We start from the raw sequence: 22,119 nt of genomic DNA on the forward strand, positions 1-22,119 counted from the left end.
TGCATCTCAAGTGGAATCACAAGTTGCCCCTAAATTTAGTGATTTTCTTACCTGTCTTTTCAAGTTTCTGAAGTGGCTGCCAGCCAAGCGTAGTCAGGGGATGGGGGACTGAACATCTTTCCAGGTTTATCACCCAGTCCAGTTGATCTGTGATGATGAAATGAGAATCTGTGTAGACATGTAGTCCAGAAAGAAGAATTCAAACAGACAGTACCCATTTCATGAGTGCTGATTGGACAAGAGTTGTTCCATTAACAGGAACACAATGCTCATCCTGTGCTGTATGGAGCGTCCCTTGATCTTTTCTCTGAGTCGATGTGTTGCTGGGAACTCTGTGCCTGTGTGTGTGGGTTAGGTGTTGGTTGGTGTGTGCATGTGAAGGTTGTGTAACTGTCTTATACTGACACACAGTGGAGCTTCTAACCTTCATATTAGTCTTAAAGCCTTTTAAGTGAGAGATATGAAGCAGAATGAAAGAATAGTTAACATTCATTTTAACTGAAGGAAGAAGTTTTAATTCTTTGTGTTTCAATAGATCTGATACTAATTTTACTCTTTACTTTGCATCAGAATTTTCTCTGACGATGAGAATCAAATTGGTATTAATTACAATCATTGCTATAACATTTTCATCTTCTCTACAGACTCAAGCAGGAGAAGGAAAAGTCTACAAATGTCTGTTTAATCACAAGTTTGAAGAAGCCATGTCAGAAAAGGTAAAACCCCCGGGCTGTCTCCCTCTCACTTCTATTTTCCATCCTGTCCTGAACATCTCCGCTGTTTCTCCCTTCTTCCCTGAAGTGCCGCGATGCCCTGACCACCCGTCAGAAGCTGATCTCTCAGGACTACAGAGTCAGCTACTCTCTGGCTAAAGCCTGCAAGGTGGATCTGAGGAAGCAGCACTGCAGCCTGGACACCAACCTGCCGCGAGCCCGCGAGGCCCGGCTCTCGTACCTGCTGCTGTGCCTGGAGGCCGCCGTGCACCGCGGTGAGTAGGAGCAGCGACGCAGTCATCGGTGTTAAGGATCAACAATGTGCTTTACTGGGGGCATAGGATGGCAGCAGAGAGCACCGGACAACGTTACTCTCAGATTACTACTTTATTAACATTACTACTCACGGGCTTCTCAGACTTAAGGCAAGCTTATAAATTAAATTCCACCACTGCAGATATCTCAGGATTTACCCACTTCTGCCAGACAACACCATCAGATCAAACAAACCTCCTACCAGTGGCGTCTCTGCAGGCATCCACACGCCGAAGCAAACACAGTTTGGCAGCTCTGCTCTGCAGCGGCATGCCACTCACCTGCCAATCATCCCCTTAATGAGCCGGGCTCTCTTTCTCCACCTGCACCATCCTGAGCCAGGAAAACCCAATACACTCCAAAAAATAGCTCAACATTGCTGAGTTAAGAAACTCCAGGTAGATCAGCAGTGTAGGGAATTTATAAACTAACTTATTACTCACTGTTGGTGTTGCTGTAACTTTTAGCAGGAATGCATTGGGAACTCTGATGTCTCTTATAAATCCCTGCAGAGCTGAAGCCTTCCTGTTCAGTTGCCAGAGATCACTGTTAGCATGAGCTTTAACCGAAGCTGTCGGGGATCCGTCAGTCTCAGTAACTAGTATAGTACTTGTATAGTTCTGCAATATGGTATTAACTATATTGATATTGTAAAGGCTTGTTGAGTAACTCCAGTGAGTTTAAAAAAAAGATACTTGTAAATTAAATAAATTACAAATATCGTGGTTGCATTGCAAAAAAAAATTTTGTTAGACTATGCTGAGAAATTCTCGGGTTTCTTTTCTACAGTTGCTCAGTCATCGGACATCTATTACACAGCATTAAACTTTCCGTAGTCTTTTAGAAATGGAGACCAAGAAATTGCTGAAGCCCACAAAAAGCAATATGTTTAATGGACCTTTTTTTCTTCTACCTTGTCCATTTCGATATTAGATATGCATACTTTTCATAACCATAACTTCTGAATGTTTTATGATAACTGAAAATTTCATCAACTGCCGAGAACCAGAGAAATAAAGCTTTGCATTCATGTACTGCAGAGGCTTAAACGACTTCTGCAGCATGACATCTCATCACAGATGAGATTCAGCAGCGGGCACATATTTATAACATCAACGGAAAAGTGGAAGTTGTACAAAAAAAAACAGAAGAAACACCAACTTTCTGACAATTCAGCAAATCTATAAATTTCGAGTCCAATGCATTTTTGTTCGTTTTTTTGAATGCATGTTTCTAAATCATATGAGGTATAACTTTAAATATGTATAAAGATATAAAAAAAAAAACCTTAACAGCTGTATCCAGAAGCTTGCTTCGTTGCAGTGACAGTGTGTTTATTGTTCATATTCTTCCAGACTCTTTCACAGCAGCAGCAGTAAAAACAGCTCTTTATGCCCCACAGAAAAGAGGTTGTCACAGCGAGCAGCTGGCTTACAATGAAGCATTCTCTGAGAAAGGAAAACAATATATTATCATCAGATAGTGGTCAAAAGAGTAGACGATTGACTTGAAATTTATGCGGTTAACTTAACATTAGTCTATGTAAGAGTTCGGAATTCATTCACTATAGGTTAGCAGAAATTAGCATTCATCGCAGTGGATGAATTGTGTATGCACATGCAGTTTAAGACTGAACCTGATAATCTGGGTGCTTGATATTCTGTAAAGACTGAATTGTGTGAGTAATGATGGTTTACGGCGCTGTGCAGGTCGTCCGGTCAGCGGAGAGTGTCAGGGCGAGATGCTGGACTACCGGCGGATGCTGATGGAGGACTTCTCTCTCAGCCCGGAGATCGTGCTCCACTGCCGGACGGAGATCGAGGCCCACTGCTCCGGGCTGCACCGCAAAGGCCGCACGCTGCACTGCCTGATGAGGATCGGCCGCGGCGACCGCAGCACCGCCGTCGACAGCATGTGCCAGAGAGCTGTAAGAACACAACCACCTTCAACCAGTCATTTGGCCTCCAAATCTTGCACTTATGCAAATGACTCTAAAATTGAGAATATGTTTTAAAGCTTCTAAAGGCTCTTTCCTGTATTTGCGTGAAATAAATATTTAAAAAAGCATCTTAAGACAATCAATAATCATGATCTGCTACTTTTTTACAAATACACCAGGAGAATAAGACATTATTCAAGAGATTTACAGAGAAAATTCGCAGTAAAGAAAAGACCTTGTAATGAGATCATGTACCAGGTAGAGTGTCAACAGGTTAGAAGTGAATCAATAGATCATAAAAAAGTGAAATCAATGTAGTTTCAGGGCTAAAATGTTCCTTTTTAAATGTTGTTTTGACTGCAGCTCCAGACTCTGATCCAGTCGGCCGACCCCGGCGCCGACTACCGGATCGACCGGGCGCTGAACGAGGCCTGCGAGTCCGTCATCCAGACCGCCTGCAAACACATCCGCAACGGGGACCCAATGTGAGCAGACCACATCGAATTTACAGGGATCAAAAAGTTCAGTTTTCATTTTAGCTTCTGCTGTAAATACTAGCCTGGATCACTTTGTGTTGTGGGTTTGTGTAGGATCCTGTCGTGCCTGATGGAGCACCTGTACACTGAGAAGATGGTGGAGGACTGTGAGCACCGGCTGCTGGAGCTGCAGTATTTCATATCCAGAGACTGGAAGTGAGTCTGCTCGCTCGTAATAACAGAAATACATCAGATCTGACCTTTAGCTAACTTCATCATCACCCACTCTCTCCAAGTGACTCGCATCCAATAACAAATGTTGACAAAAACATTACAAGCTTTTTATACCGGTGACACGTTCATCATTTCACAGAAAACACAGGCATGGCAAGCTTATTATTTTACCAGAGTTTTCATCAATATTTGGAGATTGTTAAGTGTTAAATCGGCGTCTCTGCTGAGGACATTTTGTTCTGAGACAGGAAATTATCATCCGTGTGACTGTCGCACTATAGGTGCCAATCCTCCCTGGCATTAGAGTTAATCTCTCACAGACACTCGTGAGGAATTAAAGCTATTAGTCAGTGGCTTAACCGTCAAACACCTCAATTTCCACCCTGTACGCCCATATTCCTCTGAGAAATGTGAGTCCCAGAAGTCAAAGCACCCAGTGCAGAACACACAAGTGCATAATTTAAATCGTAATCCATCATTCAACATATATTTTAAATGTGACTCTGAAGCACAGTTTTGAATGTGTTTAAAGTAACAGATTACTGTAAAGCCTATAAATATGGCAGTATTGCATTATTGTGGTGGAGTTGTAAAAGCTGCTTGCTATTATTTTACTGGAGACGGAACGATGAAACTACGTAGCAGCAACTTGAAAAATGTATGACTGCCAGTAATGTTAGCATTTGGACCTGTGCTTTTGTTGTATTTTGAGAGGCGTCGGTTAAAAAAAAACATCGACTTAATGTTAGAATTGCATTTTTTTCTCTGTGTTTGAAAATATCAACTCATTTAGGTTTTGTAAAAGTATATTTGAAACGAATGATGATATCTTCCCCACATACTCCTACCTCTTTGTGTGAACACACAGAGAAGCATGAGGAGGTGTACTTTTTTACTTCTCTGGTCCACCTCACATCGGGCTGAACTAAATTAAGTTTGACTCCCCTGTCAGAGGACATCTTCCTTCAAACAACTGCTTTAACTTTCGCCGACCTTTATGAACGAGTGAATCCGTTATTAGACGCAAGCAGTCCTACCAGTTCAGATAATGTGTCACAGCAACTCTGCAATCCTCCAGATTAGCGGAGGGAAACAAGTTAAAGTAACACAAAAGTCACTGAAAATAAAGACTGACAAGTTAACCCGTTACTTTTAAGTGTTATTAGTTAAGTTGTTACATCAAGAAAATAAAGCTTTGTCCATTTGACTGACTTGGTAGGATGAATAGAGTGATTAAAAGGGTCCCTCTTCTCGCCCCTCAGACTGGATCCCATCCTGTATAAGAAGTGTCAGGGCGACGCCACTCGGCTCTGCCACACACACGGCTGGAACGAGACCAGCGAGCTGATGCCGCCGGGCGCCGTCTTCTCCTGCCTGTACCGCCACGCCTACCGCACCGAGGAGCAGGGCCGCCGGGTAGGACAACAGCAACAACAACAACAACAACAACAACAACAACAACAACAACAACAACAACAACAACAACAACAACAACACTGCACGGATCACTGTCACCGAAACGCAGCGACACAAAAGCCTGTTGACGATTGTTGGGCTGAGGTTGCGTCAGCCGGGGGAGTGAAACACGTGACTCGCTGTCCTCTCTGTTGCTCTCTCTAAATGACACATGAAGAAGAATTCCAGGTGACAAATTATATAAAATAACCGGCGTTCAAAAAAAAAAAAAAAAAAACTTGTTTGTCCCCTAAAATAAGCTTCACCTTCTACATTGTCATTTCCTGGCACCTCTCTGCAGACCATTACTGTCAACAGACAAGGATGGCGTAAAGAAAAAAAGAAAAACTTCAGAGCTTGATGAATTACAGACAGATTCACAGGGTACGCTTTGCTCGTGTTAAATCTTTAACCTTTTCAATGCCACCGCTCCAACAAAGTGCTGCACACTGACATTAAAACCTATAAGCATATCATGCGTGCAATAAAACAATAAAAATACAATAAAATGGCAACAATAAAAACAGGAGCAGAGTGTCAAACTGGGTTCAAAGCTAAGGACTAAAAATGGATTTCAAAATAAGGGGCCTGTCTGATGCGCCCTGGTTCCATAACTATGGAGCAGCAACACAAAATCTCTTGTCCCCTCTGAGCTTCTGTTTGGACCTCGGTGCTTCCAGAAGCAGCTGATCAGCTGATTAGCTGACCTGTGGCACCAAGCGGGAGTGTGGAGGTAAGGCAAGGAGCCAGACCATTCAAAGATTTATTATTTCATCTTCTATTCACGTCTGGAGGAATCAAACAGGCATGTTGTTGTTGAATTATCAAAAACATTGTCTCACCTTTTTAAAATTCTCATTAGATTTTTGTGTTTTATTTATCTGGACTGGCTAAAAACATTAATTAAAAACAGCAATTCTTACTTAAAATGTAATACTTCCAACATAAAACAGGAACTTTTCTATGTTTCTTCACTATAAACATGTTGAGTGTTTTTTTTTTCTTTCTTTTTTTTAATGCTTCAGTCAAATGTTCTGAGGTTTTCAGTAAAACGCTGCAGACGTCAGTCTGTCTTAGGACTGTCTCATTCTCCACTCTGATCTTTTTCATTTTAACAGGTGAAGCCAGAGGAGCAGGTAAGAGGTGCACATCTGCACTGATCCTGGTGGAAGGTCTAACTGGTGATAATGATGAGGGTATTGATCCTTAATGACATCTGATTCCACTCTTTTCATTTCACTTCATCGATGAGTTGATTTTGTGTCTTCGCTTCCCTTTCACACATTAAGAAATGAAAAAAACCCAACACATTTTACCACAAGAATCAATTTATTTCAGCTGTGAAATGATAGAGCATTAAAAACATTTGAGTTCTTGGACTGGTCAGTCATCTTCCAATCAACCTGAGGCTGGAGCTGATCCAAGATCAGTCGATACAGGACACACAGAGAGACAGACGGTCGCTCTCTCACCCTGTTGGTTGGTGATTTTATTGGTGTGAGTGAGTTAGTCTTGTGATGGTCAGCTGGCCTGTACAGGATGGACTCTGCCTTCACCCGGATGTTGGATCAAAGGCAAACGTAGCTGCTCGTTGATCATTAATAATATTTTACTGTTAAATTAAGCTGTTAGATTTATAGATTTGGAATAAAGTTTGTGTTGATGAAATATATTTAATGTTACTTCCCTCTAGTTTTCCTTTTATTTAATTCCTTCTTAGAAAACAAAAGGAGAAAATAATCATCCTGGTAGGTCTCAATCCTCCACATCATATGTTTTCTCTTCCTTGAATCATTGAACAGTGTTTTTTTTTTTATCATTTAAGCAAATCAAACTGATGATTGAATTTCTGGATTACGGGGTCTGCCTCTGCTTGACCTTCATGTCCAAGTCATCAGAAGCCTCTCCAAACAAAACCAGGCCATCAGAAAGCCTGCTTGGTCCTTGTTCTAGTAATTACATTTATCAGAGAGTCTGTGGAAGAGCCCAACTGCTCATGATTACACGTCCTTGATAGTAATCATGCAGTGTGTGATTACACATCAAAAAATGATGATTCAAAGGATAATCAACACACACTGTAAATATATACAAACACTGAGGCGGGGTCACGCACGGGGGTTCAGTTTGTGCTTGGTTAATTTACAAAATGAAAATAAAATCTTAGAATGAAGCCACACAGAACAGTGTTTCCTTTTGCTTTTTTGGTTTTTAACGGTACACTTACTCAGACTTTTGATTGTGAAACAAAGCAATTAAAATCCATCTGCCTCCTGTTTGAACTCTGTTTTTTTTCCACAGTCAATAGTTCATGTTTTTTTTCATTTGATACAATAAATGAGAAAAGGCCCTGTTGTTTATAGTAGTTGTGGATTGATCTTCCATAAAAATAGACCGTGAGTGTGGCGTGATGTGTATTTGGAGAAGACAGGCGCACAACACCATATGCAGTTGTGATTGTTTCTGTGTGAGACAGGTTGCTGTGGCAGTTTTCATGCTTATGCCTCTACCAATTTAAAATGAAGAAATAAATTAATTAAAAATCGAACAAAAATTTCTCAAAAAACAGTTTCAACCTGGAACCAGCTAAAAAAATGTCATCAGATATTAAAATAAGATTACAGGATATAATGTTTTGATATAATGATGTTTTGGGGATTTGTCTGCTTTTCTAACTTAGTTTCTCATAGAAAAATTACAATAAATCAGAGTGATTTGCTCAGTCAGTGATCTGCCACTTAGCGCCACCTTGTGGTCAAATGCAAACAAAGCACCAAAACAGCATCCACTTAAAAGCTGCAGTTAAAGAAGCACAGAGGAACTCCTCCAGACAATGCTGCATGAAAATAATCTGACCAATCAGAAAACAATCTGCATGTGGGTCCTCGTAGGCTGTGGCGTTTGTTTCAGTGTGTGTGTTGGTGTGTTTGCAGTTATCCCGGGACTGTAAGGTGGAGGTGCAGAGGATCCTCCATCAGAGGGCTCTGGACGTGAAGCTGGACCCGGAGCTGCAGAAACGCTGCATGATCGACCTCGGGAAGTGGTGCAGCGACAAGACGGACACGGGACAGGTGAGGCCGTCCAGGATCCGACACCTCACGCTCTTCAAACTTGAGGTTTTGACCTCCTGAACTTTCTCCTCAAACTCATCATGCCATTGTTTGGTTCAGGAGCTGGAGTGTCTGCAGGACCACCTGGAGGACCTGGTGTCCGCCTGCAGGGAAGTTGTGGGAAACCTGACGGAGTTGGAGTCCGAGGTGAGAGCCGGTCAGCCGACGTGAGTGGATCTCAAACTGACACAAACATCTCGGTCTCACATGGTCTCCCGCCGCCTCCCTGTCCAGGACATCCAGATCGACGCCCTGCTCATCCGAGCGTGTGAGCCCGTCATCCAGACCCACTGCCACGTGAGCGCTTCAACACGGGAAACACAGCAGTGGGAACGGCGGACTGTAAGGCCGGAAACCACCGTCACCGTGTCTGTGTGTTCATACAGGACGTGGCCGACAACCAGATCGATACCGGCGACGTGATGGAGTGTTTGGTGCAGCACAAACACCAGAAGGAAATGAACGATAAGTGTCTGGTCGGCGTCACACACTTCCAGCTGGTCAGTTCCTCTGGTTTTTTTCCTCATTATGATCCAGTTTGTTTTTTTTCTAAAGGTTTTTCTTCCCAAACTCAGTTTATTAACTTTATTTCACATTTTTGTCAGAGTTTTGGATGTAAAACATGCTTGATTTTTTTCTATGGTATGTTTTGCTTCGTATTTTTAGTTTTTAATGCTCGATATTCTTTAATTTGTTCTTCTTCATCCTGAAAACTATTTTACTTTTTGGTGCAGAAATAATATGAAATGTTATTTATTGTAAATTATATTAGTATTCTTTATATTTCAAAAATATGTTTTCCTTATTTTATTTCAGACAACACATTCAAGCAAAAATGAAATGAGAATTTTTTTTGCTTTTTATTTTATGTCTAAGATTTACTGTTAAAAAGATATTTCAAATACTATAAATATATATTTTATATTTATAGAACATTTGTTAAATAGTTTTGTGTAAAAATAGTACTTTTGTTAGGTTCAATTTTATGTAACATTAACAAAGGAAAAAAAAATGTTTTCTATGTTATGCATCTGAAATATATGAAAATGTGAAATTCTTAAGAATTTGTCATATTTTGAGGTGGATTTTCATTTGCATTATGAATTTGCAGATATGCAACCCCATTATAGAAAACGTGCGGTTTATGAAAGACACCATGAAAGTTTCTGCCTCCGCTCCCTGTGCGATGACCCTCGTCTCAACTTTCAGATTCAAATGAAGGATTTCCGCTTCTCCTACAAATTCAAGATGGCCTGCAAAGAGGACGTTCTCCGTTTGTGTCCAAACATCAAGAAGAAGTAAGACGGCGTATTTTTGGCTGGGTCCCCTTTGTGTCTGTGCATCGAGATTGACCCGGGCCGGTTCTCACCGCGAGCCTGTGTCCCTGCAGGGTGGACGTGGTCATCTGTCTCAGCACCACGGTGAGAAACGACACGCTGCAGGAGGCCCGAGAGCAGCGCGTCTCCCTCAAGTGTCGCAAACAACTGCGGGTGGAGGAGCTGGAGATGGTAAGACACACACACACACACACACACACACACACACACACACACACACACACACACACACACACACTGACACACTGTGATATCTCTTCCTGTATCACAGCCATAAAGGTCAATGCATTTACACTGTAAATTAATAACCACTCCATAAAGTGTTAAGCATCTCTACTGTGTTCATTTTCACCATGTTGCACGCAGTTCACAACCTCAGTGATATACTGCCACCTGCTGTACCAAAGGAAAACAACACACGTTATCAAATTGGTTCTTTCAAACAGATGAAGAATGTGGGAGAATTAATACAACTTCAATGACTGGATACAAGGAAGAGATGAAATAATAGGTGGCTGGGAAATTATGAGGGTACATCAGAATTCAAGAAAATGGTTCAAATTAAACAATATGCACAAAATAAGCTCAGTATTGGTAACTTTATCACCTGATGAAATGATCATTATCGCATCAAAACAAGTCAGTATCACAAGTTATCAAAAAATGACAAATGTAAAAACTCAGTTATGTGAATGAAATGACGACATGGAAGCCTGTTTAATAAAAGTGAGTTTTAGGAGTTTTAAAACAGGTAGTGAAACTAAGAAGTGTTTCTCCTCAACTGATTTATTCCATCACTGATGAAAAAAAATCTTCAGATTTCAGCTTCACCTCAAACTGAGAAGTTTGAATAAGAATGATATGTTTCAGCTACGTATTGCAGTATAGTTCGTAATACATTCAGTTGAGTTTGTTCTACCGATCCCTCAGTCAGTGCAGCCTCTCTGTTCTCCTCTCGTCTCAGTCGGAGGACATCCGTCTGGAGCCCGAGCTGTACGATCCCTGCAAGTCCGACATCAGCCATCTGTGTCCCAATGTGGGCTTCGGTAACGCTCAGGTAAAATCCAGATTACCTGCAGCTTATTTCATCCCTGAACATCAGAGATGTTCATCTTCATCTGCGCTTCCTCCTCAGATGATCGAGTGCCTGAAGGAGCAGAAGAAGCAGCTGAGTCCGCGCTGCCACCAGCGAATCTTCAGGCTGCAGGAGGTGGAGATGAGCGACCCGGAGCTCGACTACCAGCTGATGAGAGTCTGCAAGCAGATGATCAAGGTGACACAGAGAAGTGTGGGGACGAATTGACTGCTAACAGACTAATTAGATGCTAAAATAAAGACTAAACAAGCTAAAAGCTAGATGAAGACATCAAAGCTTAAACATATTGCAATGTGATTGAGATGGAAAGAGTCTAGAGAAACTGGTCCCGGCTGCAGCTGTAGGGAAGTTTGGTCTTCCAGGTAGAGGCTGTGTTTACCTCCGGAAGTGAAACCTGCATTTTTAGACAGGCTGTTCTGCTGGGACGGCAGGAGGCTAACAGCTCTTTTAGGTCTGGAGCAGCATGGATGTTAAGAGAAGAACTTGAATCCCATCGTTGCTTCTCTGCCACAGCGATTCTGTACTGAAGCAGACGCCAGGAACGTCCTTCAGTGTCTGAAGCAGAACAAGAACAGTGAGCTGATGGATCCTAAATGTAAACAGATGATCACCAAGAGGCAAATCACCCAGAACACAGGTAGACACACACACACTCACACACATGCAGAAACACACACACTCACAGGTCTGTAAAAAGCTGTGCAGCACCGTTGGCTCTTCTCCTCCAGACTACAGGTTGAACCCGGTGTTGAGGAAGGCGTGTCGAGCCGACATCCCCAAGTTCTGCCAGTCCATCCTGAACAAAGCCGGCGAGGACAGCGAGCTGGAGGGGCAGGTCATCGCCTGCCTCAAGCTCAAGTACGCCGACCAGGTCAGATCACAACAATAAGTAAAATAGAATTAAAAACTAAAGAGCAGCTACATCAGCGGTCTGGTGTTTAATCGTTGGTATTCTTATGTTTTTGGGCCGGTTTTTGGTTCAGAGGCTTTCTCCAGACTGCGAGGACCAGATCAGAGTGATCCTCCAGGAGTCTGCACTGGACTACAGACTGGACCCACAGCTGCAGATGCACTGCTCTGATGAGGTACACACACACACACACACACACTTTAGCAGAACATTTGACAGCTAACAGATCAACAAGTTCCTGTAAGTGTTTATATTTTCTTTTGGTGGATTTACAGATGTTGACTATGTGACATAAATACTTCAACTGACAGTCAGTTGTTTCATGTGAGACTCTTCTGATTTAATGGCCTGATTCTTGTGGATCAGTTGGTGATTTCCCCGGCTGTCTTCATTTTCCAGATCTCCAAGCTGTGTGCGGAGGAGGCTGCAGCTCAGGAGCAGACCGGGCAGGTGGAGGAGTGTCTGAAAGTCAACCTGCTGAAAATCAAACAGGAGGCCTGCAAAAAGGTACGTTAGAGCAGTGAAATCACTGAGTGGAGCGACGTTTCAACGGGACGCAAGTTCCCTTAAAGGTGCCAATTAGTTTAAAAAAAGAATCCGTTCTGAACCACAACATGAGCACGGCGATCATACAAATACACTTCATTAATCTAACTCAGTTCTGACAGCAACATCGGTAACATGAGCTTTATCTTCTCATCTGCTATACTGGCACGTAGCCACACTATTCATCTATCAGCTTCCTTTTATTAAAGGAAACTTCAAACCTTCATGTTTAATCAAGTATTAATTAAAAGTTTGATTATGTAGTTTATTCTTTTAACAGTCATTCAATGTGTTTCAGTTTAAGTATTGCATATAGCGGAATTATACATTTTATGTAATTTAATCTGTTAGTTCTCGGTTTTAGTTTCCTTTTATGCAATTTATTTATTTTTATTTCATTAAGTCATTTTAGTCCTTAAATTGTAGATTTGTGCTCAAACATGCTATCTGCTCTTTCTATTTCCTGTTTTAAATGTCTCATATGGACTTTTTATGTTTGAGATCTTAGCTAACCTGAACACGGGGATCAACTCACTCCAGGAGTTCAGTGCTCCATGTGTTTGAAGTTGAGGTCCATAAATAGTGTGAATGTAAAAAGTCCAGCAGGTTCGGCCGCTCTGTGTTTTTCCTGCAGGAGGTTCTCAACATGCTGAAGGAGAGCAAGGCCGACATCTTCGTGGACCCGGTGCTGCACACAGCCTGCGCTCTGGACCTCAAACACCACTGTGCCGCCATCACGCCGGGCCGCGGCCGCCGTGAGTCTCAGTAGAGCTGAACACGACCCCGACAGCCAATTCAGTCACCATCTGTCAGAAAACACAACTGTCTCGATGCATATGCAAGGAAAATAAATGCGACTCGCCATTTTTTAACGACGCATCCTGTTGCAGAATCGAGACAAATATTGCAGAAATCTTTCATTTGGCTCTGAAAAAATGTTTCCTGTTTTCTTCATCTGAGGGTTCAGTGAGATTCTTCCAGCCTGAACCTTGTCGTCTCTCATCCTGCAGAGATGTCGTGTCTCATGGAGGCGTTACAGGACAAAAGAGTCCGTCTGCAGCCCGAATGCAAGAAAAGACTTCAAGATCGCATCGATATGTGGAGCTATGCTGCAAAGGTACACACACACACACACACACAAACAGCAAGACTACAGAAAAAGGTGTGTGTGTGTCTTTTCAAGTTGTCCTTACCTGTGAGTGTCTGTGTTCTCCTGCAGCTCTGGTCAGCCTCTCAGTGGGCTGACAGGTGGGATTTGCTCCCCGCCATGACAAATGTTGGTCCGTAATTTGGTCTCTCTTTGTCCTGGGTGTAGACTGGCAGGCTCAGGCTCGCCTCCTCAGCAGTACAGCCTCCATAACACTAATCATCCCCGCAAGAAGAGCTCAGTCATTACAAACATAGCATTATTGGATCGGACCGGAGTGAGTCTGAGTCTAGACTGAGGACAAACAATCCCGTTTAAAGACTTATCATCGCTCACCAGAAGAAATCCACTTGTTGGTGAGAGGTTGAAAAGAGGAGATAGTTACAGGTCCTTTTAGATCCTCACGTCTCTGTGTACACACGCGTACTAAGCCCCGTGGTCCTCCATCTGTCCTGCAGGTGGCGCCGGCAGAGGGTTTCTCGGACCTGGCGGTGCAGGTGATGACTTCTCCCTCCAAGAACTACATCCTGTTCATGATCGCCCTGAGCGTGTGCGTCCTCTTCCTAGTGGGGCTGCTGTGCGGCCGCATCACCAAGCGGGTGACGAGAGAACTGAAGGACCGGTAGAGGACGAGGACCCCCGACGCTTCAGAGAGGACTGAACCCCCGCCCCCCCCCCCCACACACACACACCTTCCTCCTCCTCCTGCTCTCAGATGCTTGATTTATAACCAGCCGACCTGCACAGTGCCAACGCCAGAGCCCCTCCCTCCTCCGTTTCACGTCCTCTGATCTCCGTGTGGGAATCTCCAGACTGGAGAGACTCCCAGATCATCTCATTCAAACAGTTTCTGCCCCCCCCCCCATCCATCCACACTCCCATCCAGCAGATCCGCTTGTTGCCGAGGATGTTACCCGGGTTTGAATGTCCAGCATGGTTCCAGCTCCTGACTGACGGAGGTCAGGACCGTTTCTCCCCGTTCCTCCAGTCCCGACGCTTTTCTAGCCGGTTGTTTTGGTGATGTTTAACGGAGACGGGAGCATGCGGAGCGCCCGGCTGCCTCGTCTCCGGACGGACGGGACCGCCCGAAACGCACACGGGGGATCTGAAAGGCAGACCTCCGACGTGTTCCTGTTCTGAAATATTTCTCTCATCTGTTGTGAAATCTGTGCATCCGGCCCTCGAGCTCGCTACAGACTGGAAACGACGGTCGAGTTGGTCTCATCTAACAAGAATGTTGTGTGCACATTTGTTTTTTTTAAATGTATTTAAATGCTAATTTTGTTGCACTTTAGTTTTGGTTGTTTTTTTTTTTACTTGTATGCCTTATTTATTGTTGATTAACAGCTGATTGAGCTTGGATGGGGTTTTAAGTTGCTTGGAACATTTTTTAACAAGTTTTTGAAAAGATAAAAAGAAAACCGTGCTGAAAGTTTATAGTGAAACATGCAGAGCAGCTCAGCTTTAAGATTCAGTCCGGAGAGCTTCAGCGGTTCGTTCACTTTCTAATATTTCATCTCATGAACCAACAAGCTGCTTTTTAATTTAAATGAATAAACTTTTCACATTTTTGCCAGTGGCGTTTAAAAAAAAAAAAATACCATCAGGCCTGAAACGAACTGCTAATCCATCAAAACATTTCCACTCAGACTCACTTTGCAGATTCTTGTTTCCGTGGATCAAATTTTACACACTAAACAATCTGTAGTGGCCTTACTGGATGGAAACCATGGCAACAGCACCCAATGAAACCCTTTCATAACGGAGTTCAGCAGACTGTCAGATCATGATTCTCTGACTCGGCAGATGTCAAGCGTGCACGGAGTCAACAAAGAGACGACATGCACAGGGAGAACATGCACACTCAGCTTTCCACTACAAAACATACTCTTAAGTTGTTAATTCATTCAAAGTGTCCTTTTGGAGACTCAGAGACACATCCAGACAAACCCTCCATTATGCTTTTGTTCAAAAATAAGTACTACTAATAAACAAACTTCTGATTTTCTGGTCCATCGATGTGCAGCTACAATACAAAACATCCACAGGAGAAAGCAAGAGCTGGAGGTTTCATATGTGGTTCCAGTTTTGTTTTAGAGGCTGTTGACTCAGTTAGTTGAATTTTTTTTTTTTTTTTTTTTTACCAGTTTGTCCTTTTTTCAGAAAATTTTAAGAGGAATGAAATGACTAAAATGCAACAGTGTCACAATGAGATTGGCTACAGCCTGAGAAGTAAAACAGCAGAGAAAAAAAATCTCCCAAGAGACACAAACCGAGCTCTTAAAGGATATGAAACTCATCAGAAAGTTGTGAACTGAAACGAGAACGTCACAAAATGACTGCGATTACTGTCGACTGCCTGCCATCATTCTTTGTGTGTGTGTGTGTGTAGAACTGCACACCCACCAGTCCATTTTAGTCCTGTCTTTGTAATGAACGACTGACGCAGCACCTGAGAGAAGATCTTTAATCCAACGTTTGACTTTTCATCACAGTTACATTAAACTAAATATTTCAAATATCTGAGCCCCAAATGAGTTATTCAGACCAATGAATGATCAGTGATGAATACTAAAATTTTGCGCTTCAGTTGATGGTCAGAGATCAGCACATTAATTTGCTCCTTTTTTAATTTAACAAACAGCTTTTTCTGCTTTAATATCAATTAATGAACTGAAGCAAGCGGTCGTTGCACAAATGTTCTCACCGAAAACGCCAAGCTGGAGGCATTTCCAGAAGATTTAGACTGAAAAGGGAGAAACTGACGGCTCACTGGTTTCAGCTTTTCGTTTCTGTCCCGCGTCTGAAGTTCTTTCAAAGGGTTGAAGCAGAGAAAGAAGGCGTCCATCGTCAGTTTTGTACGTTCTCGGTGTGCAGTTCTTTTCAGGATACGACCTGTAAAATGATCATGATGTAACAGATTTATCATTGTGTGTTTTGATTTTGCTGTACAGATCAAAATTTGTCAATTTAATAAAAATGTCTGCAGATTTTCATAACTTTGCTTCAACGGAGACTCCTTTAAAAATCTGATTTTCTGTATATTCAACAAAATAAAAAGGCTCTCGTTTGGTTTTTGACTGCCACTGCAGATACATTCTCTGCTTCTTCTACTGGTACGTTTCCTTTTGCAGCTCTTTTTTCATGAAGCTTATTCATAGAAAGTGTATAATTTATTTAAATTGTACTACAATGATCATTTTATCTGACATTTGATTTCAAATTCAATAAAAATTGATCCAATTCCATCAGAACTGACATCAAGTCAGACGTCGGGAGTGTGAGACAGATGGTGTTAACAGAAGTCCACTGCTTTCCTTGTTCCTCGCTAAATTGTTATAGAGTCGTAGATTTAGTTGAACTAAAGAAACAACATATGATCAAACATGGAGGTTAAAATAAAAAAAAAAAACAGTAGTGTAAACTTCCCGCTGCAGAAAGCCCTTTATTGCTGCTTCCCACTTTAGGTTCTGTACACAAATCTGCAAAGAAACAAAAGCCACAGGAGCAGTGCGGTAGCATTAAATCACTTCTCTAATATATACCTCTGTTATTATCTTTTAAACGCCTTTGTCGGTTAGTGTTAGCGATGCTCAGATCAGCAGGGCAGAAGGAAGCGTCCTCATAAACAAACCACAAACTTAAAACAGAAAAAAAAAAAAAAAAAATCCCCTCAAATCCCCAACATGTAGACAGAAGATCGCTCATTTTGATCTGACTGTAGTTTGATCCCTGCACCGTCAAACCAGCCACCCTCCACAGGTCACAGCAAAGCCAACAGCCCAGGATGCTCTGCTGACCGCCATGGAGGAGGCGGCGGCTCAGGAGAGACGAGACGGCGAAAGAAAGAGGGACATCACTTAGAAAGCAAAGAAGAAAACGCTGTAAAAAAAATTCTAAAATTAAAAAGGAAGGGTTCAAAGGAAAAAAAGGTAGCAACAATTTACAAATGTTCATATTCAGAATCTGCTGACTTAATATAAACAAACAGCTCTAATAATTAAAATATAAAATGATTCAGTGACAAAAAAGAAAAACCGAGCAGAGAGGGAAGAGTTCTCGAGGTCTACTGGTTTCTACTGGGTTCAGACTGCCACTGGAATTCTCCCGTCCAACAGCGGGGCTCACTGGAGTCGCTCCTGTTATCTGTCAAAAAGAGCAGCCAGGAGCGGCAGAACACTCCCACCATCGGCCAGCAGGGCGGCGCTGCTCAGTCCTAAGGCACTGACAGTCTGTCACACACCAAACTGCAGCAGAAGGGTTGAAAAACATTAAATGACTAATATCTCACCTTACCCCTCTGGAAATGAAGCTACTTCAACTTACTTCTAAATGAAAAACATTAAAAAATAGTTTTTTGGTTTGTTTTTTTTTAATTGCTGCTAGATATTGAATTTGCTGTCAAAGCTTATTCAAAGGTCAAATCCAGAAGCTGCTGGGCTTTATTTCAGTTTAACATAAAGACTGAAAACAGGACAAACAGCAGCACAAAGGCCAGAAATCTACCTGTGAGCATCTAATTTAATTATTTCAGCTTCATTTAGGAGCAAATAATAATCTTCCAGTGGCTCTTTTTTAAACGTCTTTATGCTAATCTGAGCTCTCCAGCAGCAGGTTTTGGAATCAAAGTCCTGATTATTCTCATCTAATGAAGTGATTCATTTAAAAAAAAAAAAAAAAAAAAAAAACTCAAAATAAATCAGAAAATATGTCTTTGAAAAGAGTAAAACGGGTTTTTTGGATGCTGTGACTGACAGATGCTCTTTGCTTCTTATCTCAAATATTGTGTCCCGTGATTATAAAAGGATTTAACCGACCCAAAAACATGTCCTTTCAGAAATCAGTGTCAAAACTTAAATCATGTCCAGCTTCTCCTTTAGACAGTTTGTGGGATTTATCGGTTTCTTTTCACCGGTGAAGCTTCTTCCAGGTGACAGTTATTGGGCTCAGGAATTAGAAAGAAAAAAGGAGCTTATTGATGAGCTGATTCTCAAAAATCAGGAAAAAAATATCAGAAAACCAAAACTGTTTGGGTGTCCACATGTGAGCACCAACAGCTTCTGATTGGTCCTGGCATCCCGGGTGTGGCTTCACCATCGGCTGGGGGGAGCGGCGGGGGGCGGGGCATCAGGAGGCGATGACCTGGACGTAGTTGGCGGGGTAGAGGCCGATCCGGCCGCCGCTCAGCTGCCCTTTGCACCAGCCCTGCTCGTCCTCCTCGCCCAGCTTCAGCAGCTCCTCGCCTGGAGGGACAGAGACGCAGAGAAGACGTCAACACACCCGGCATCTTTGTGAAACTAACCAGCTGAACTCCATGAGAGAACCACTAGTTACAATGACGAACACAACAGCAACAACAGTGGTTTTATTATGTAAAACAGAGTCAGAAATCAAGAAAAACATGGACAGCGACTTCCCAGATGTTTGATTTTAAAAGCAGCCTGTATCTTCATATTCAGTATTGATCCATGGAAAGCAGTATTTTTCATTAAAACACCTGATTTCTATTTCCAAGTATACATATGTTTGTTTCTCAAATAAAGCTGCATGAGTCATCTGCAGAGCCTCTGTGTATAAAATAAGCCACACAAGAGGAAGGAGGGAAAATAGAAACTGCGGTGGACGAGGCCACCTGTCTGGCTTCCTCGGGGATCTGGTCCTGGTTCACGCTAAGCCGGGCTGAGCTGGGCTAAGCTTTTCCAAACTGAGGCTGTCCCTGTGTGGTCCCATCAGGTCCCATTAACCCGCTTTCCTGTCTGACCCCGCATGCAGCGTCACTGTCTGAAGCTTCAAAACATCACGGGAAAGCAACACGTCACGGCGGATCCAGGGGGCTTCGACCAGAGCGGCGTTTGGCTGCATCACGTTTCTGCATCACAGTGGACATAACCTGAATCGTTTTAACAGATTTATTAAGAGCAGCAGACACAACACAACACTGAGACTGCAGCTGAGATATCGGTGACGCTGCTATTGAAGATTAAAGCAAACTGGCATTCGCCTCAAAGCCATGCCGTCTGGATGAGTTAGTGAAAACATGCAGAATGCAGCAGCTGGAGGAGACGTCTTCTGGACATTTCACCGTACTGTGCTTCAGACGGTATCATTAAAATTAGCTTTATGCTGACAATGCCGTTATTTTCAGTAGAAATTGTTTGCAAAAATATTTTATCATCACTTCAAATCTGGGCAACTGAAATGTGTTCGACCCCCCTGCTTTAAAATCTGAATGTCCTCTTATGCGTGCGGCATGCAGACAGAACGCGCTCATAAAGGTCATGTTTATGTAAAGGTCGCTGCAGCAGGATATCTGTCGTGTTGCTCTGAGGAGGACGGAGCTATTGAAGGATTAAAGAGGCTCTCCACCATCGGTAAACAGGAGTTTAGTTCAATAGTAAGTGTTGTCCTTCAGATAACACTAATGCTAAATTAATATCGGCCAGCATCATGTAAACTTCAAAAGAGTTCTAAGAAACATGGAAACACCCTTCAAGATGTAAAAACACATATATACTGCTTTCATTTCTGCTCCACGTCTTCTGAAGAACTTTACTTACCGTCCTGTTTGAGAGTAAAATGGAACTCCACTCTGATATAAACAGTCATTTTAATACTCATGCAGCTTCTCGGTGTTCAAACATTCACAAGATCAGGAGGGTAAAACCACCGAGACGAGGTTTTGTTTGCGATGAGAAGCTTCTGATATCTTCTGTGAGGCAAGTCAATATTTAATGAAGCTCAGTTTTTACTCCAAAGAGAAAAAACAAATCATCCTACTGAAATAAAAGCATCGGTTCGCTGTCAACAAGTTGATCGGATTCAAAATGCTTTTATTTCCAAACAGCAGCTGGAGAAGATGCCAAGCTGCCGTCGCTTCACATCTGTCACAGCCGCAGGCTCCACACCACACCGTGCACGTCACAAGCAACTTTACAAGTCAAACAAGTGGAAATCGAGTTCCAGCTTATGTCACAGGAACAAAGCAGCTTCATTTAAGTACAAATGTCAATTATAACTCAGGAAAATGACTAAAACGGTATAAATGTGCAACATGCAGCAATCATGTGCAACTCAATACAGAAAATGAAACTTCTTTGTTTATGATCGATGATAAATGCCAATATTTACACTCTGCAGGCTTGTTCTAAGGTAACTGTGTGCTTGTTGAAACAATAGAAGTTATGCAGCTATGTGCAGTGTGTGTCCTGAAAGGAGGTCACCAGAATGCTGCCGTTCCTTTTCACTATCTGATGATTGACTCATCCCGTCAAGACTATAGTGCCTGACACACTTCTGGATGAAGCTGTATGAGCATCAAAGTGAGTTAGAAAAAACTTCGGTTTGATATTTTGATGTATCGTTACTTTTCTTAACCTTTAAGTCATTGCATAATGACTCAGCACAAACACTGTTAGATTCAGTTTCACTTGGAAAGAAAATCCCTGAGATCAAACGTCACAGAGTTAATCTACAGAATAAAAGCTGAAATGTTTCTGACTCATTCAAGAAACACTTGTCAGGACGGAATGTTGATGTGCACTCAGAGGTAAGAGGTGTGTGTGTGTGTGTGTGTGTTACAGTCTCACAGTGCTGCATCATCACAGCTCATGTCTGCAGCGCGGCGTCTCACATGAGTGTGTGAACATATTATTGAGGAGGCATCACAGAAAGGAAATGAGACGAGCTCATTGCCCGATACAAACCTGGATCAATATGGTTTCAACAAAATACACAAAACAGCTACGAAGGCCAAAAGACACTGAAAATCTATTAAATTATAACTTTTGGCTCAGGTTTCTTCAAATAAATGAAATACTCATGTTCATTTTAGCTCTACAACTCTATAAATTATGTTATCGGTTTTATTTCACGTGTAAACAATAAAAGGTTTGACAGAAGTATTCATTTATAAAGACTCTTAAGTTATGAATTTGTTATGAATGAAGCACACCAGTGTTTAACCTCATTATTTATGGGAGCTTCATTCACATAACTGATTATTATGATGAAATTAGCAACTTTAGAGGGCTTGATGGTTTAATTAAGCATGACAATTGTTGTAGAGCTGCACAGCTGCTGTCTCTCACTGTCTCACTCACTGAGCCGACAGTGCAAGAGCAGCTCTGTTATGCAGAAAAATAGAAAGTTCTATTTGTAGCCAAGTTTTTTCCCAGTTTTTGTAGCATATTTATCAAAACCAATCTCAGAGATGACCAGCCTGTACCTGTGATGCCTCCTCCGGATATAAAAAAGCAATTAGTAAGGGTTAATACCTGCTTTAAAGCTGAGCTCATCGTCCTCCTGGCCCGTGTAATCATAGAGCGCTCGTACTCGCACCCCTTCTACCTGCTCCTCCTCGTCCTCCGCCTCCCTCACGCCGTTCACCGCCAGCGCCTTCTTAGGACTGTCCTCGTCTGACCAGTCGGAGGAATAATCTTTCACCCTGACGAGAGAGAAAGGAATAAGGTGAGCAGCTGACAGACGCAGACGTCCAGTCTGAAGCAACACATTCTTTTCTTAGCGGCTTTTTTTGCATTACAGAACACCAGAATTACAGTATATCATTGATTTATTGTAACTCAACTGAACTTCCCTGCTCTACAGATTCAAAAGAACAGAATTTTAAATGTATCAAAGAAAATTGTAATTGACTGATGGTGCAATTTGGAAGTGTGGTGAAAAGGGGTGAAGGACAAAAAGCAGTGAGTGCATGTCGCCCGTTTATCATCACCAACGGCAACCTGATTTGCAGCAAAAATAATAACCACAAACTTGCAAGAAAAATGAGAAATACACAACAGAAATGTGTTTTCTGAAAATGCATTGTCCAAAAGTCCCACA

At 42.3% G+C, this 22,119-nt stretch overlaps 2 protein-coding genes across 4 annotated transcripts in view; one reads left to right on the plus strand and one right to left on the minus strand.

The window, feature by feature from the left end:
* The window catches only part of LOC115386423 (Golgi apparatus protein 1-like), a 35,802-nt gene that overhangs the window by 12,517 nt on the left and 1,166 nt on the right, over positions 1-22,119 (plus strand). Inside the window, exons 6-26 of one of the 2 annotated variants that reach the window (XM_030088686.1) lie at positions 645-716; positions 802-988; positions 2,738-2,955; positions 3,331-3,452; positions 3,558-3,659; positions 4,940-5,093; positions 8,066-8,203; positions 8,303-8,389; positions 8,477-8,539; positions 8,629-8,742; positions 9,452-9,540; positions 9,633-9,750; positions 10,544-10,636; positions 10,715-10,852; positions 11,189-11,312; positions 11,404-11,546; positions 11,659-11,760; positions 11,985-12,092; positions 12,766-12,886; positions 13,142-13,248; positions 13,737-13,908. In XM_030088686.1, the coding sequence (XP_029944546.1) occupies positions 645-716; positions 802-988; positions 2,738-2,955; positions 3,331-3,452; positions 3,558-3,659; positions 4,940-5,093; positions 8,066-8,203; positions 8,303-8,389; positions 8,477-8,539; positions 8,629-8,742; positions 9,452-9,540; positions 9,633-9,750; positions 10,544-10,636; positions 10,715-10,852; positions 11,189-11,312; positions 11,404-11,546; positions 11,659-11,760; positions 11,985-12,092; positions 12,766-12,886; positions 13,142-13,248; positions 13,737-13,904 (2,568 nt within the window). In that variant the 3' untranslated portion in view covers positions 13,905-13,908. Of the gene's footprint in view, positions 1-644; positions 717-801; positions 989-2,737; positions 2,956-3,330; positions 3,453-3,557; positions 3,660-4,939; positions 5,094-8,065; positions 8,204-8,302; positions 8,390-8,476; positions 8,540-8,628; positions 8,743-9,451; positions 9,541-9,632; positions 9,751-10,543; positions 10,637-10,714; positions 10,853-11,188; positions 11,313-11,403; positions 11,547-11,658; positions 11,761-11,984; positions 12,093-12,765; positions 12,887-13,141; positions 13,249-13,736; positions 16,345-22,119 lie in introns of those variants that run through there. The other variant, XM_030088678.1, reaches the window with a different exon arrangement.
* Positions 16,700-22,119, minus strand: part of pacsin3 (protein kinase C and casein kinase substrate in neurons 3) — a 40,853-nt gene continuing 35,433 nt past the window's right edge. For both annotated transcript variants that reach the window (XM_030088698.1, XM_030088706.1), the window contains 2 exons: positions 21,552-21,721; positions 16,700-18,521 (listed from right to left, as the gene is read on the minus strand). In XM_030088698.1, the coding sequence (XP_029944558.1) occupies positions 18,406-18,521; positions 21,552-21,721 (286 nt within the window). In that variant the 3' untranslated portion in view covers positions 16,700-18,405. The remainder of the gene's footprint in view (positions 18,522-21,551; positions 21,722-22,119) is intronic.

This window comes from Salarias fasciatus, chromosome 1 (genome assembly GCF_902148845.1).
Source record: "Salarias fasciatus chromosome 1, fSalaFa1.1, whole genome shotgun sequence".
Classification (NCBI taxonomy): Eukaryota; Metazoa; Chordata; class Actinopteri; order Blenniiformes; family Blenniidae; genus Salarias; species Salarias fasciatus.